The 15280-nt window shown below is 27.5% G+C and overlaps 1 protein-coding gene across 9 annotated transcripts in view; it reads left to right on the forward strand.

Annotated features, from left to right (window-relative positions):
• sky (GTPase-activating protein skywalker) overlaps positions 1-13363 on the forward strand; it is a 115370-nt gene extending 102007 nt beyond the window's left edge. For 2 of the 9 annotated variants that reach the window (XM_065499576.1, XM_065499575.1), the window contains exons 4-10: positions 3408-3532; positions 3604-3932; positions 4012-4183; positions 6193-6279; positions 8897-9055; positions 10650-10870; positions 10948-13363. In XM_065499576.1, the coding sequence (XP_065355648.1) occupies positions 3408-3532; positions 3604-3932; positions 4012-4183; positions 6193-6279; positions 8897-9055; positions 10650-10870; positions 10948-11089 (1235 nt within the window). In that variant the 3' untranslated portion in view covers positions 11090-13363. Of the gene's footprint in view, positions 1-3407; positions 3533-3603; positions 3933-4011; positions 4184-5438; positions 5472-6192; positions 6280-8896; positions 9056-10649; positions 10871-10947 lie in introns of all 9 variants that reach the window. The other 7 variants (XM_065499571.1, XM_065499568.1, XM_065499573.1 and 4 more) reach the window with 5 other exon arrangements.
• The last annotated feature ends 1917 nt before the right edge of the window (positions 13364-15280 follow it).

Genomic DNA, 15280 nt, shown 5'->3' on the forward strand with positions numbered 1-15280 from the left:
TGGATTAGTTTAGTTTAGTTTCGTTAAGTTATGTTTTGTACATATAAATACATATAGTATATAAATTAAATATGTCAGTTGTTATTCTCGCTAAACATTTTTCTTGGATGTTCGAAAAAATATATAATTTTAATTTTAAATAAATACAAAAAATATGTTAAAGTGAAAAAAATGGAATTTCGGTTAATCGGTTAATCGACACAAATTAATAAATTTATTTGTTATTTGAAAATCGGCAAATTTTAAATTATTCAAACAGTTAAATTGCAATTTAAATATTTATTTTATACTATAAACAAACATTATGAGTAAATATTTACATCTGTTGTTTAAAATTGATTAAATTTTTAATTATTCACTTTGACTATAGACAAATCTATGTGCAAGTTGATACGAGTAATATTATTAATATTATTATTATTAGTCGTAATGTTACCTCCAGACATGTTTAATTGTATTTGTATGTAGTTTCAATTATCTCTGTCACACTCGGTGAAAAAGATTAGAAACTCAAATAAAATGATAGTCAGAGTCGCTTCTATAAGGAAATGTTTATGCAAATGTTTTTACTTGAGGAGTAACTAATACAATAAATCATTCTTGAACTGGAAAGAAAATATAATATTTTTATCGAAGGTTTGAAAAGCAAATCTATTACTAAAATGAAGCTAAATAAAGCAAGAATAATAAATTAATGCAAAGAAAATAAATGGTTGTGATGACCATAATCGAACAGCGTCGTATTATGATTGGATTTTATGACCATAATATTATTAATGTACAGCATCATAACATAACATAACATAATATGATCCTGTTATAATTATTATTATCTTTATATATATAATTCTTCTGTACGTGTGTTAGTAACTGAACTCCTCCTTAACGGTTGGGCCGATTTCGATGAAATTTGTTGTGAGTGTTTGAGTGGGTCCCTGGATAGTTTAGATTCACAATTGACCAATATAGGCACAATGGGCATGGCACCTCCCATACAAACTAAAAATTTATTATTCCATATCTGGAGTACAATTACAGCGGGAGTCTTCAAACTTTGTGTGAGCTATGGCAGAACAACGTTTGCCGGGACAGCTAGTATTATATAAAATATAATATAATATGTTTATGTAAAAACATGAGAGCTAAAATGTTCATATTATAATACCATCTCAATCAGATGATTATTTTTAAACCTATTATGGTTGTAGCCTAGGGTTTTCAATTTCCTGGACTTTTTCCACTCCCGGGAAATAATAATACTAAATTAGGAACAACTTTTTTAATTCGAATGCATATAAATAAATTTAAATCAATCTAAATATGATTATCCTTTAATAATTATAATAATTCCTCTAAGAACTTGTGTTAATTTTCCTGTATTAAATAAACATTCATCTGTTTTTGTCACAAAGAGAAAATTGGTTGTGCTGTTATAAAATAAAATAGCTGAATTGTTGTTGTGCACACTTTTTCGAATTAGAATCGAAAATATGGATTTATTAGGGTGTCCCAAATTTTTATTTTTTTGGGAATTTTGGAACGCATACCCTCTATTTTTTAAATATATAAAACTATAGTTAAATATGAAATACTGTTTTTCTATCACGATCGCAACCCGTGCCGACTAGTTTTGAGGTGCAATTTTTTCAGTTTTTGTAAAAATGTTGCCATTAAATAATTACTTTTGCAATTTAATTTAAAAGAATCGAAATGTGTACGTAATTGTCGTTTTAATAAGATAAAAACACAAAAATTAGTAAAAAAATGTTAAAGTTATTAAAAAATCGTCAGGCCATTAACGTGTCTCAGGCCACTAGAACAAGAAATGTAGGAACAAAATTAACATATTTTGGGAAATATTAAAATAAAAGCTTATTTTTACTTAAAATATATCCATATTTACTTGTATATGAGTTTTTGTCATCTTAGGATACTGTTAACCTATTCGCAGGTATAGCCAACACTCCATTTTCAAATTTTTAAAAATTTTGTTAAACAAATTTCAGATGTTCTCAATAAATCACATTGTAAAACCTATTATAGTCCATGCAATTTTAAATATTGTCTGAAAGTTTTACTAAAATCTAAACAGTCTTTAAAGTTTAAGCCACATATTTATTTAGATTGTAAGTACATTTTGGTAAATTGTATGTTAAGAATTTTAATTGCCTGATCATTAGCATATTAACCACCAAAAATCTAAATTTTTCATAATTAAGTAAAAAATTGTAAAGAACATTTAGGATTTATTTTTCCATTTCATACACACAAATGTTTTAAAATGCATACATACATATGTACATACCATTATTTTCGTAACTCGCGGACTTCTAAACCATAATAAGTAAAAGTAATGATGCAGTAATGATTTATTTTAACTTTTATTCACAAAAAATTAAACAAATATGTTGACAAAAGTCTACATACGATCTGTACACTAAATAAACATTTTTCAGCGAATACAAATTTTCATTAAATTCAATATTTCGTTGGGCCACCACTGGCATCTACAAGCGTCTGGGCATCGAAGCAACTAAATTTTCCAGTTCTTTGGACGTTATATTTTGCCATTCTTCTGGAAGCTTCTCCTTTAACATTGGTGCACAAGTAATAAGATGTTTTCGGATCTTCCGTTGTAGAATTTCCCACACGTGCTCAATAACATTTAAGTCCGGGCTTTGAGGTGGTGTGTACAATTGTCATGGGGCATGGTAGAGTAGCCAATCTTTGACAATTTGAGACCAATGTTTTGGATCGTTATCTTGCTGAAAATCCAACTTTAACCAAGAGTTAAAATATCAACGGATGCTCTCAAATTTTGTTCCAAAATGGATTTGTACTGATAACGTTCCATATTATCTTCAATAAACACTAACTTTCCCACTCCAGAAGCAGCGACATGACGGTTTGGGGTACTGTCGCGACAGTACCCCAAACTAAATTGCATGCTTATCTGTTAGTATTAAAAAAAAACAGGTCGTATGTAGACTTTTGTCAATGTTTTTTTATTGTTTTTTATGAATAATTTTGCAAGTTTACATTGCAACAATAGTTTTTTTTTTGGTGCATGGCAATAAGTGGTAGACTTATGTCTACCACTGTATGTATTTTGTTTTCTTTTTTTTATAAATATCAAAATAATGTGTTCTGGCTTGAAGCCAAAATAATTCATAAAATGCTAAACAAAAATTTCATACTAGTGAAATATTTAGCGCGTGAATGTAATAAATCTCTGCAAACAATATTTGTTTCTTGGTTGTCTTGTTTTGAGGTCAATTTGTAGGAATATTTTAATTTGTTTAAATATATTATGAAAATACTAGATACATACATATGTATGTAATCACCATATATAGACATACATAAATATTTATTTGGCAATTCCTTGCGTTTTCTTCCAATTATAGAGGAGGAAGCTTATCATTGTTTGGCCGCTTTAGTGGGTAGCAAGGAAAAAGTGTTCATAAATCAAACTAAACTGTTGCATGAAGTGACATGGAAAACCGTTATGCAAATAGCCAAAAAACATACAGTGAGTAGTAATTGGTGGTAAACATTTTTTATATAGAAATAGTTAATAATCTTTTTATTGTTTCTCTTTAGAAGAATGCCGTTTCATATTTTCAAAGAATTTGTCCTGGCGTTAAGTTGGAACGTGTTTTTATGGATTGGTGCTGGTGGATTTTAGCTGGTCTACCCTTCCAGCATTTAGTACGCATTATGGATTGTTTCTTTCATGAAGGCATTAAAGTTTTATATCGTGTTGCTTTAGTCATTTTAAATCTCTTTCACAAGGAGTGTCAATCAAACAACGAATGGAGTCCAGATAATATTAAAAATGACATTGGCAGTGCTTTAATAAAGTTTTGTAAAAAAATCCCAGTATCGCCGGCCAAATTATTACATGCCGCTTTTAGTATTAGGGGACTAAGGTACTGTTTACATTTTTCTAACATATGTACATATTTGAGTTTCATATTAAAATTGTTTAATTTTTTTTCCTTTTTTCAGTTCCACATATATTTCTAGAATATTTTTAAAGACTGAAATGCTATTAAAAAGCCGTTCCGTATTGAATAGCGGTAATAAACAATTAGTTAAATCGCGTTCCAGCGATAATTTACCAACAAGTCAATCACAAGTCAATATACAAATGATGTCACACACACTAACCATTAGAGAGGTGAGTTTAAGTTTCGTAGTCCTTAACTTAACAATGTTTAAGTCTTCTTCGGTAAAATAGGTCTATTTCTAAGGTCAGTTTTTTTTTTGAAACATCAATATCACAATTTTAAAGACATTTTTACGAAAGTGCTTAGAAAACTTTCGTAAAATTGTAATTAAATCATTGCAACATTTTAAAATTCGAAGCTATTTTACAATAGCCGAATCGGATACTCTTGCAATTTTTGAATAGTGTAAGTGTTATTCTTTGGTGTAAGTAAACTAAATAAGTCCAAGAGTTTGTTAAGGAATGTGACTTACCTAATTCAATTAAATTTCATATATTTATGCCTTATTAGCAAAATCAAACAATTTAATTTTTCATGCAACATGATTTGTTTGGCTGGTTTCGCAGTAGCATACTTTCCCAACCCAATTTCCCAAGAATAGTGTCATCGATCTTGTCAAAAGATCTAAGAGGGTGAAATCGCAGCTCCGAAGCGAGTACAAAATCATTTCGTTGCATAGAAAAATTATATTTTTTTGGGAAGAAACAAAATACAGAATTAATTCGTCTTTAGATATGAATAAATTGCTCTGAAACGAATAAATTATTGTGATGTTGGTTTTGTTTCTATAAATTTGTATTAATTATATTCCTATTTATGTATATATTTATTAAGAAATCTCCTAAACTTTTAAAACAATCTCGATTAAATAGATAATTGTCTAATGATTTTCTTTCAAACGTCAATTCATTATTATACATTTCCTTACATTTAAGCTTAAATTTATTATAAGTAGCTTTAGCTTAGTAGTTTTGATTACATTATTTTTTTATTTTTATTTTTATTTCTATTTTTATTTTGTTATTTAAGTAACTAACACACAAGATGTTTGTTCTTAACGTAAAACCAAAAATATTGAAATATTTTAAGTTTTTGTAGTTTGCAAATACATTAAATACATACATACATACATGCATATACGTACATATTGTTTTAATTTTGGTAGTACCTACATACCTACATACATATTTATTATACTCGTATTATTAGTTTATATAACTCACCAAAATTAAACTTTTTTAACTTTTTTTTCTTCTTTTTCTTTTTTTTAATCACTTGAATAATCATGTAAACCTTAATAATTCAATTTATTAACTTCATATCGTATCGAACCAATTCAATTCAACTTAATTCAATAAACATTTTTGTCGTGTCATTGTATATTGAATCTATGCAAATAAAATGAAACAACAAAATTTGATATAGAAGGCACACCACACCGAAACTTGTCGGAACTTGGTAATGAAAATGGCTTGTTGTTTAAACTCTCTTTCTATTTTCAATTTTATTTTTTTGTTTTTCTTTTAATGTTACTTCTTTCTTTTACTCTTGTTTTCTGTTGACTTGTATTGTATGTTTTACTAACAAAATTCTATTGAACAAAATTGCTTATTTATGTAATTTTTCTATTAAAATGTATGATGTACTTTTCTAAGCCAACATTTTCATTTGCTCTGTAAACCATCTTATTTTTTATGTTTTGAATCTGTACATTTTCAAAAAACCTATTTCGTTTCCGTTTTCTTTTTTTTTATAATCAACCAGAACAAAAATTCGAGATTGTTTGTGTATATTTTTTATAAAAAAAACAATTATTTTAAACATTTTTTATAAAAACAAAACAAACAAATTTTTGGTAAATTGAAATTAATATACAATTCTTTTACAATTCTTATTCTCTTTTTTAAACAATTTTAATGCTGCCTTTAACAAAATAAAATATATGGTCATTAAAATAAACGCTTAACATATATTAAAAACAAAACGCCAAAATTCTATATATACGCTGCGTGCTTAAAAATATACAACTACTTGATTGGACGTTTAAATATATATATTTTTTTAATTTTCTCAATCTCTTTAAAATGTTTCTTATTTCTTTTTCTTTGCAAATTGGTTTTCTTGTCAACATTTTTTATTATCATTTTGTTGAAACAATTTTGTTTTTAAATAAATGTAGGGTGAAAAATCTCCTGGCCATAGAGCCATTGCCATGGGTGTTTATCCCATTCACAATTTAAAGTCAACCGTTTGTCAAAATGAGGATGTAAGTGCGAATTTTTGGTGTTGTTTTTTTTTAATGTCTGAATATCTTGATGTATTTTTTTGTAATTCATATTTATTTTCCATGATTTTGTTTTTAAAATAAATATAGTGAGACATTTTTTTTTATTTTGAAAAGTATTTCTTCTCTACACATAAAAACACTATGAAAAACATTTACACAATACTCGATTAAAGTTTCAAAGCTTCAACACGATTTAACTCCCAATTTATTTCCAATATCAAACTGGGTACCGTGAAATAACTCCCAAATGAAATAACTCCCCACGAAAAAATTAAATAACACCCAACAAATTTTTCAAACAACTTGGGACTTATTTCATTATGAAACAACTCCTACCGCATTGGGGGTTATTTGATAATTTTTGTAGGGTTTTATTTCATTTTATTTAGGGAATTAGGAGTTATTTCAATTTTGTTGGGTTCTACTTTGCAAAAGCAGAACCCATAAATATCAAAAACTGGCTTCGCTCAGAAAATTAGATTTGCATTGCCGGCCTTCGGCCGGGCGTTAAAGTTTTCTCCTCTGGGCTGTATCAAAAACTGTCTTCGCTCAGAAAAGTTTTTTGCATTCCCGACCTTCGGCCGGGCTCAAAGGTTTTCTCATCTAGGGTGTATCTAAACCGGCTTCGCTCAGAAAAGATTCTTTTTACATTGTTCGCCGTTGTCAGGTCGCAGTGATTTCTTAATCAGGTGTGAAATGAAAATCGGCTTTCGGAAGTATTATAAAACATTTCTGCAGTGAAAGAAATCTTTTCTGCAATGCATAAAATGTTTGGTAAGCAAAGAATAATTTCACTTTTGTAGTTCTTTATTTCATTGGGAGTTAGATAACATAAATAAATTGCTTCGGATTGGGAATTATTTAATTTCTATTGGAATTTATTTCATTGGGAGTTATTTCGCTTTTTTGGGACTACTATTTTTAAAATTATGAAACCGCCGATTATTGGGAGTAATTTCATTGGTAGTTTTTGGTAGTTATTTCATTTTTGATGGGAGTTATTTCATTTGGGAGCTATTTCACGGTACCATCAAACTAAATTCTTATTAGAAAAAAAAATCGTATGATTCCGAAAACGTCAATGCGCATCAAGTTAAGTTTTTAAATAAAGATAAAATTATTTAGAAAACAGTCTTCAGACAAAGAGTTCAGACCAAATGTTCGAAAGATTTAATTAATTCTTAATTCAATTTTGAAAAAGAAATAAAATTTGATCTCTAAACCATCCCCGAATTAATTCATAATGTTAATTCCTTAGTACTTTAAACGTAGTGAATTAATTCAACAATGAATGAAGTCTATTTAAATAAAAAGCTTAATTTATTAAAAACACTCTGGTTCAGAGTATAAGCATAAAATGTTTAGATAATATTAAAATTTTTAGAATAATTTCTTTACACATATCGCACTGGTTCCTCTAAAGGGCGTCAACTCAAAATTTGTCAATTTTCACTTTTTGCGAGAAATCGATGTGCAGTGGTCATATCTACCCACTGTAAAAATCTGCTATCATTTTCTCTACTCTTTCGCCAAAAAATACAGTTTTATCTCTACAGTTGTTTCATTGTAATGTATTGAAAATAAAATAGTTTTTTGCTTCTACTGAAGATTTTAAAATTTTGAGTTGACGCTCTTTAGAAGAACCAGTGCGATATATATGTATGTAGTTTTTCAAAAATGTACGTTTTCAATTATAGTTTAAACTTATAGAAATTTACAATAAATTTTGCCTAGAGAAATAGAGAGTAAAAAATTAAAGAGAGTTAGTTTTGGTTTTTGTCCAATATTTCCTAATCAACTATCCCTTAATGTTGCCCCCTTTGTTATCATGAAATTTAACCGATATTATTGAAAGTTTTGTTTATGTCAAATCAAATGCGAATTATCGAAATATTGGTTTTTATTTTCTTTAGAATTTGAATGCAATGGATGTTAAAAAATTAATAAAAACCATAAAAGAAAGATTTAATGTAAGCGAATATCATTTTAAAATCGTTTTGTTTTTTTTTATTATTTTTTAATGGAAGTTCAAACGTCCTGTTTACCTTTTTAACTCCCAAAAAATCCAAAACTAAATATCATTACACTTTAAAACCAAAAATACACTTGACATACCTACCCCTCATACACTTGAAAACAATTATACACTAAGACAGCTGGAAATTTGTGATTCATGAGACCCAAAACACATGCAGACATCATCAAATGTCATGTTGTCAATAGTATTGAAACATATTTTAAAACTCCGTGCAAAAACTTTACAGAGATATTGACAATCAGCTGAGTTTAATTAATTTGGGCGCAACTGCAAAAATCCAGCTGGAACTTACCCACAAAGGACTTTCAATTAATGGAACGTCTTTTCAGACGTTGATATACATAAATTTATTCCTTTCTTTAAAAATCTTGATTATCTTTTTATTTATTAATAATTTCGTTAATGTTTAATTTTTAATAGCATGTTTTTATTTAAAATGTTGTTATTTTTCTTTTATTTTTTGAGTTGTGAGTTAAATTTTATTTAATACTTTTTTATTTTAATTTTCGTAAATTTGAAATTTTATTAAATTTTTCTTTTATTTTTTGTCGTGTTTAGCTATTCACATTGTGGTCATGGCTTCCTGTTAGAATAACAATGTATCAGCCTGTGCTGTTATATACCACCGAAGAACACGGCTGCTCATTAACCACATTTTATGTTCGAGTGGAACAACATGAACCCACATTAATGATGATTAAAACATGCAATAATGAGGTGAGTTTGTTTAAAATGCTTTGATCATTGACAGCGAGGAAGATGTTTAAAAATAAAAACTTATGTTCTGTATTTAGTATTTGGTGAGCCTAATCAGATGATAAAAGTTCCTGTTTTAACGTTATTATGAGTTTTATTATACTTCTCCCAAAGAAAACATATGAAATATTCGTATCATCTGAAATGTCTTTGAAAGGAACTTTCAATGTCATATCTAAACTTATCGCGTATGTCCAAAAATATTCGAACTTTGTACTATTATAAACATCGAAATTCGATCTAGTCCCGATCTCGTGTTAGCTATATCGACCACTTTGCGCGAAATTATCGTATATTACATTGTTACTTAGTAAAAAATTATACATATACTCGCTATTTTTATGGAAATATTAATAAGTTACTTTTATCGTATGTGAAATGTTACGTGAACTTTAACCGCAAGTTAGGCTAAACTGAATTTCACAATGTACGATTAATTTTTAACTAACACTATTTAACTACAAAGTTGCTGTTAAATATAACCGAACAAACTTCGCCGGTTAGCATCTTAATTGTTTTATATTCCAATGAAATTGTAAACTGTTATTTACCAATGGAAAGCTTATAAAATCACGTTTATTTGATATCCATATTGTGATTGTCTTGAACATATATGTATGTAGCCAACATCAGATCGTAGAGAATATACGCCTCGAAAAATCCAAACAAATTTCAACCTAAAAAGAAAACTTTAAAGTTATCTTTATTCATGATACCAAACATATCAGAAATATTGTCCTATGTCTCGCATTGCTAAGCGCAAGCAAAAACGTCGGCAGAACAACAACACATATAGTAAATAAATATTTAGATACCAGTTTTATTTATTTAGTCTACTTTCTTTAGTCTACGAATAATAACTGGTTTTGTTTTAATCAAAAATTGTATTTTCCATTTCTTTTTTTTAAAACTTTACCAAATTTGTCTTAGAAAAAATAAATCATTAATGTTCACCCACAATTATTATTAATACTTAACTCAAATCAAATCAAATCGTATGTAACTGTTAACTGTTGTAATGGAAAATAGCAATGAAAGCTTTTCGAAAAAAATACATAAAATATTTACTTTATTAGATTTAAACAACAACACAGGTGGAGAAAACGTCCGTCACAAATACAAAGTTTTCAACGCGAGAAGTTCTATGAAAATCTGAGGTGTATTTCGCTTATAATTTTTGTTGAATGATTATTTCCACTAATTCTTGTTTTTTAAATAAATTAAATGTGTATGCATTAATCACACCGAATCCTAGAAAGAAGAAAGTTTACATTAACGCCAACTAACTGACAGCTTATTGCTTAGCAATAATTGCTCAATGGATACATAGCAATTGCTGTCTACACATTGCAAATTATATGGACGCACTCAAATTTGGCAATTACAAAAATCAGTATATAAAATACATTGTGACGTAGCCATAACGAAAAATAAACCAAAAACTGCATTATCTGCTCATTGTTCAAAATTAAATCACTATCCAAACTTTGAATTAAACAGCCGCATCTAAACTTTATTTTTATCAATGTTATATGTTAAAATTTACTAATTTTAGGTATTTGGAGCCTACTGTTCGTCCCGTTGGTTCGAGCGCAACGTAAAAGATGACAAAGGCCAAAGACAAGCCTACTTTGGTACAGGAGAAACCTTCCTATTCTCTTTGTATCCTGAACGAGCTAAATATCCCTGGGTGGGTATTGACAATGACAAAGATTTGGGCCATTCATCCGAGCTGTTTATGGCAGCCGACTCAAAAATGATAACAATTGGAGGAGGGTAAGTTTTTAATTAAAACAAACGAATTTTAAATTATTTCTTTAATTTAACATAATTGTTTACTTTTTATTTTCCAGAGAGGGCCAAGCCATTTGGATGGATGAGAATATACGCTTTGGAAAAACCGACAGCTGCAAAACCTTTAATAATCCGCCTCTCTGTCCTTCGGGTGATTTTGAAATACGAGTTTTAGAAGTCTATGGTTTTGTGGGAGTTTAAATAATTTGTTTTTTATGGGACTTGAACGTTGAAATAAACGTTTGTGTTGTGTTAAATTACAAGGCTTTTAGTAGAGCTTATTTATTATGAGTCCTAAAAAGCCTTTCCTCTCTATCTCCCCGCCGATCATATACAACAATATGTCTTCTATTTCTTTATATTATTTTATTCTAATGGTTTCCTACTTTTCTTGCTTAAATTTGTATTTCTTTCCAACAACATTTTTAAATAATTAATAGAAATTATTATTTGTTTTGTTTTAAAACATAAAGAAAAACGTTAAGAATTTTTTAAACCAAATTTTAGAAATTAAAAATGAAAAAAAAAATAAAATAATAATATGTATCTACGTTAAAACATAAAATCGCTAGAAGCTTCTTCTTACCATAACTAGTGAGCAAATTTATATATTACATAATAAATAATAATAATATCTACATAATTAAAAGTAACAAGTTAAACAAATGATTCATTACAAAGAAACATACACATAAATACATAAATTAATACAGCTACATCATAACTTAAGGTGTAATTAAAGTTATGCGAAAAGCAGATAAATAAAATCATAAATAATACTCTATTCGTTTTGAAAATGTAAAGTACATAATTGTTAAGGCAGAGGAAAGGAAACTTTAATTTGAAAGAATAATTTTATGTAAAACAAACTTTATTTATTTGAAGCAAATATTCGATTAATAAATATTTATCTTCTTTCAAATTAAGGTTTCCTGTAAAATTTCTCTGTCAACATTTTTTTCAAATCCAAATAATTCCACATTCAAAGATTTCCACATCGAAAGATGTGCATTTGAAATTTGCGTAAAACTACAAACAAAGTTTTTATCGCCAAGCCTTAAAATTACAACCAACAACCATTGTGTTAGTTTCCCAAAACGAAAAGCATTATTAAATTTAAAAATTAAGAGAAACGAAAAATAACAAATTACAATTTATAAAAGAAGAAATTGTTTGAAAATCTATATAATTATGTTTTTTTTAGTTTTTGTTTTGTTATAAACTTTATATACATATATTTCTTGTTAATTATTAATACCTACCTTTATTGTTTTTTATATTTAGTTATTATTTTTTGTTTGTAATCAAAAACAAACCTATGGACTGATTTCATTAATTTTTAAAAATTTATTTAAAAGATAAAAATAAAATGCGTTGTAAAAAAATTCATGAGTATAAAAGAATAATCCAAAAAAAAACACGATAATTCATAACTAGGGGACGGATTTGCATGCATTTAATTAACTATGGATCGCTCAATGCCCAAAAATTACACAACAGAGTTCCCAACAAATAGTCTTTCGCGGATTAGGCTCTTTAAATTATACTATTAATTAATGATATTAATGTTTTGAAATCTAAATAAATTTATTTAAAATTTCACTATCGATGCCATTTTACAGCAAAATGTGTGATTTGGAGAAAAAACATGCATATATATGCATATAAATCCGCCCCCTATTCATAACTTGTATATACATATAAATATCTTTTTTATTTTGTTATTATTATTAATATATATTATGAATATTATTATTTCAAAATAAAATACATATTTTTTTATATTTGTTTATTAACAAAATTCTTATGTTATAATCAAACGAAAAGGAAAAATAAAATACATGAATTCATTTCAATTACATGTATATTATATAATAAAAGAAAATGGACAAAGAAATACTTGGCTCAATTATTTAGAGCTTATCATTATTAATTTTTATATCTACAAATATATAAATGATACATATAGTTTTTAAATAAATAAATAATTTTGCTGTTATATTGGAAAAAAAATAAATAAAATAGTAAATAAATATGTAGATACCAGTTTTATTTATTTAGTCTACTTTCATGATTAGAAGCAATGACGAATAAAAACTGGTTTTGTTTTAATCAAAAATTGTATTTTTCATTTTGTTTTTAATTTTTGTTTAGTAAGTTTCTTTTATTAAAACTTTACCAAATTTGTCTTAGAAAAAATAAATCATTAATGTTCACCCACAATTATTATTAATACTTAACTCAAATCAAATCGTATGTAACTGTTAACTGTTGTAATGGAAAATAGCAATGAAAGATTTTCGAAAAAAATACATAAAATATTTACTTTATTAGATTTAAACTAAACAATAAAACAAATTGAATTATTATATTAAGTATATAAATGTGTTAAATTTAATAATTATAATGAGACAAAAATTTATGAAAAATATATACATACATACCTGTGTTTATGGTGACATCTTATGCATAAAATTAAGTCAAAAATATATTAAAATACATATGTCGAATATACGAGTATTGCACATACATATTTTATTGAAAATATTCAACATTGTTAGGAGTGTTGTAAATGAAAACCAAGTCCGTTTGTTTAATTGTGGAAAACGACTCAAATTCGACATGATATATGTTAATAAAATGTACTACGATACTCATAGTAATGGGAATTAGTTGCATACAAATTTGAATGTGTTCATTATCGAACTGTGTTATGGTGCAACCTATTGAAAAAAACTAATTTTTAAGAAAGCGTAAATATATTTACGAAACATTCAAAACGAAAGCTAAATTTGGCTTCAGCTCATTCGGCTAATCAATGTTCATATTTTTCCGACAAAATGTTGATTTCGACCTTTTGACTTTTTTCAGCAAAAAGTAGTTTTTAGACAACGCAGAAAGTGCTAGAAACCGTTGAATAAATATGTCCATTAATTTGAATTGTTTATTAAAAACGATAACTTTAAAATTCATATACATACAGTGGTGGCCAGCTATTTAAGACAAATACTTGAATTTTTTTCATCAACAGAATTTTCTGTGCGATAGAGCCAAAACAAAAGGACCTAAGGGTATGAAATTTATTATTAATATTTCTAGTTTCTCAAAAATTTTTGGAAAAATCGGTACAACATATGGACAAAGAGATGTGGAAATACGTTGACCCACCTCTGCGAACATCTGCTAGTAATTACATGATATGACCGAAACTAATGGAACTAAAAATACAAAATTTGGTCCGAATATTTTATAATAATAAAAATATAATGATATAAATGTTAGAAAATATGTTTATTTAAAAAAAAAAATGTTTGGTCAAGTTGTAGAAAAATCTTATGTGTTGGTGGTGAATATGTATGAATTGACACAGTTGAATAAAACACACTTGTGTGTTAAAACAGTCCTCATGCATTGATATTTGTGGAAATATTTGAAAAAATAATTAAGAATCGCATGGAATTTAGCAAACAATTTTTGTCTTAATTACCTGACCACCACTGACATACCCTTTTGAGATATTTTCTTAAGACAACAGAAATTTTTGGAAATGTCTGGTATTGGAAACCAAATTCACTGATGCAAGTTTTGATTATTTTTACTAGCGTTGGAAATTTTCAATAAGGTTATTTTCGTCGCCGTTGTTTACCCTTGCGAAAATGAAAAAAAAAACGTTGAAAAACGTTTAATAAAAAACCAAATAAAATTTTGGAAAATAATAAAATAGAACATACCATAAAAAAAATACCACTGTATTTTTACTGCCGACTTGAATATGGTTATGTTTATTGAACTAAAACAGAAACAGAGATGGAATTTTTCCATACAAATATATTTGAATGGAATTATCACAGTCTAGATGAGTAAAATTTATCGTAATTTTAAATATGTATCGAACAAGAAATTGATTCCATTTCATATTTAAATTAAGAAAATTATGTTGAAAATAAACAAATTCAAATTAATATTTAAATTGCAGATAGGTTAGGTTCCATGGGCAGCATATCGGTCCATTCAAAACTGATCCCATTGCACAGTGGTCCAAATGCGCAATCTATCCGGAAAAAGTCATAACTCGCTTTTGAAAAGCCGCACCGACATGAAACTTGGTACGTTTATAGATTTCATCAATATAAGAACTAATTTTTATGTACATTTTTTCTTTGTGGGTTTGTTTGAAGCCTATAGACGTCGAAACAGCTGGACCGATTTTCCTGAAGTTTTCACACCGTATTTCTGTATGTGTGGAAGGAATTAAAGGCTACCATTCATTAAAAAATTTGAAGTGGGCGAAATACCACGCCAACCTCAAAAATAAAAATAAAGCTCCTTCCTTGTAATGGACATGTTAAACTCTAAATGAAATAAAAATCGTTGAGGCAAAAAGTGGCAGCT

This window comes from Calliphora vicina, chromosome 2 (assembly GCF_958450345.1).
Source record: "Calliphora vicina chromosome 2, idCalVici1.1, whole genome shotgun sequence".
NCBI lineage: Eukaryota > Metazoa > Arthropoda > Insecta > Diptera > Calliphoridae > Calliphora > Calliphora vicina.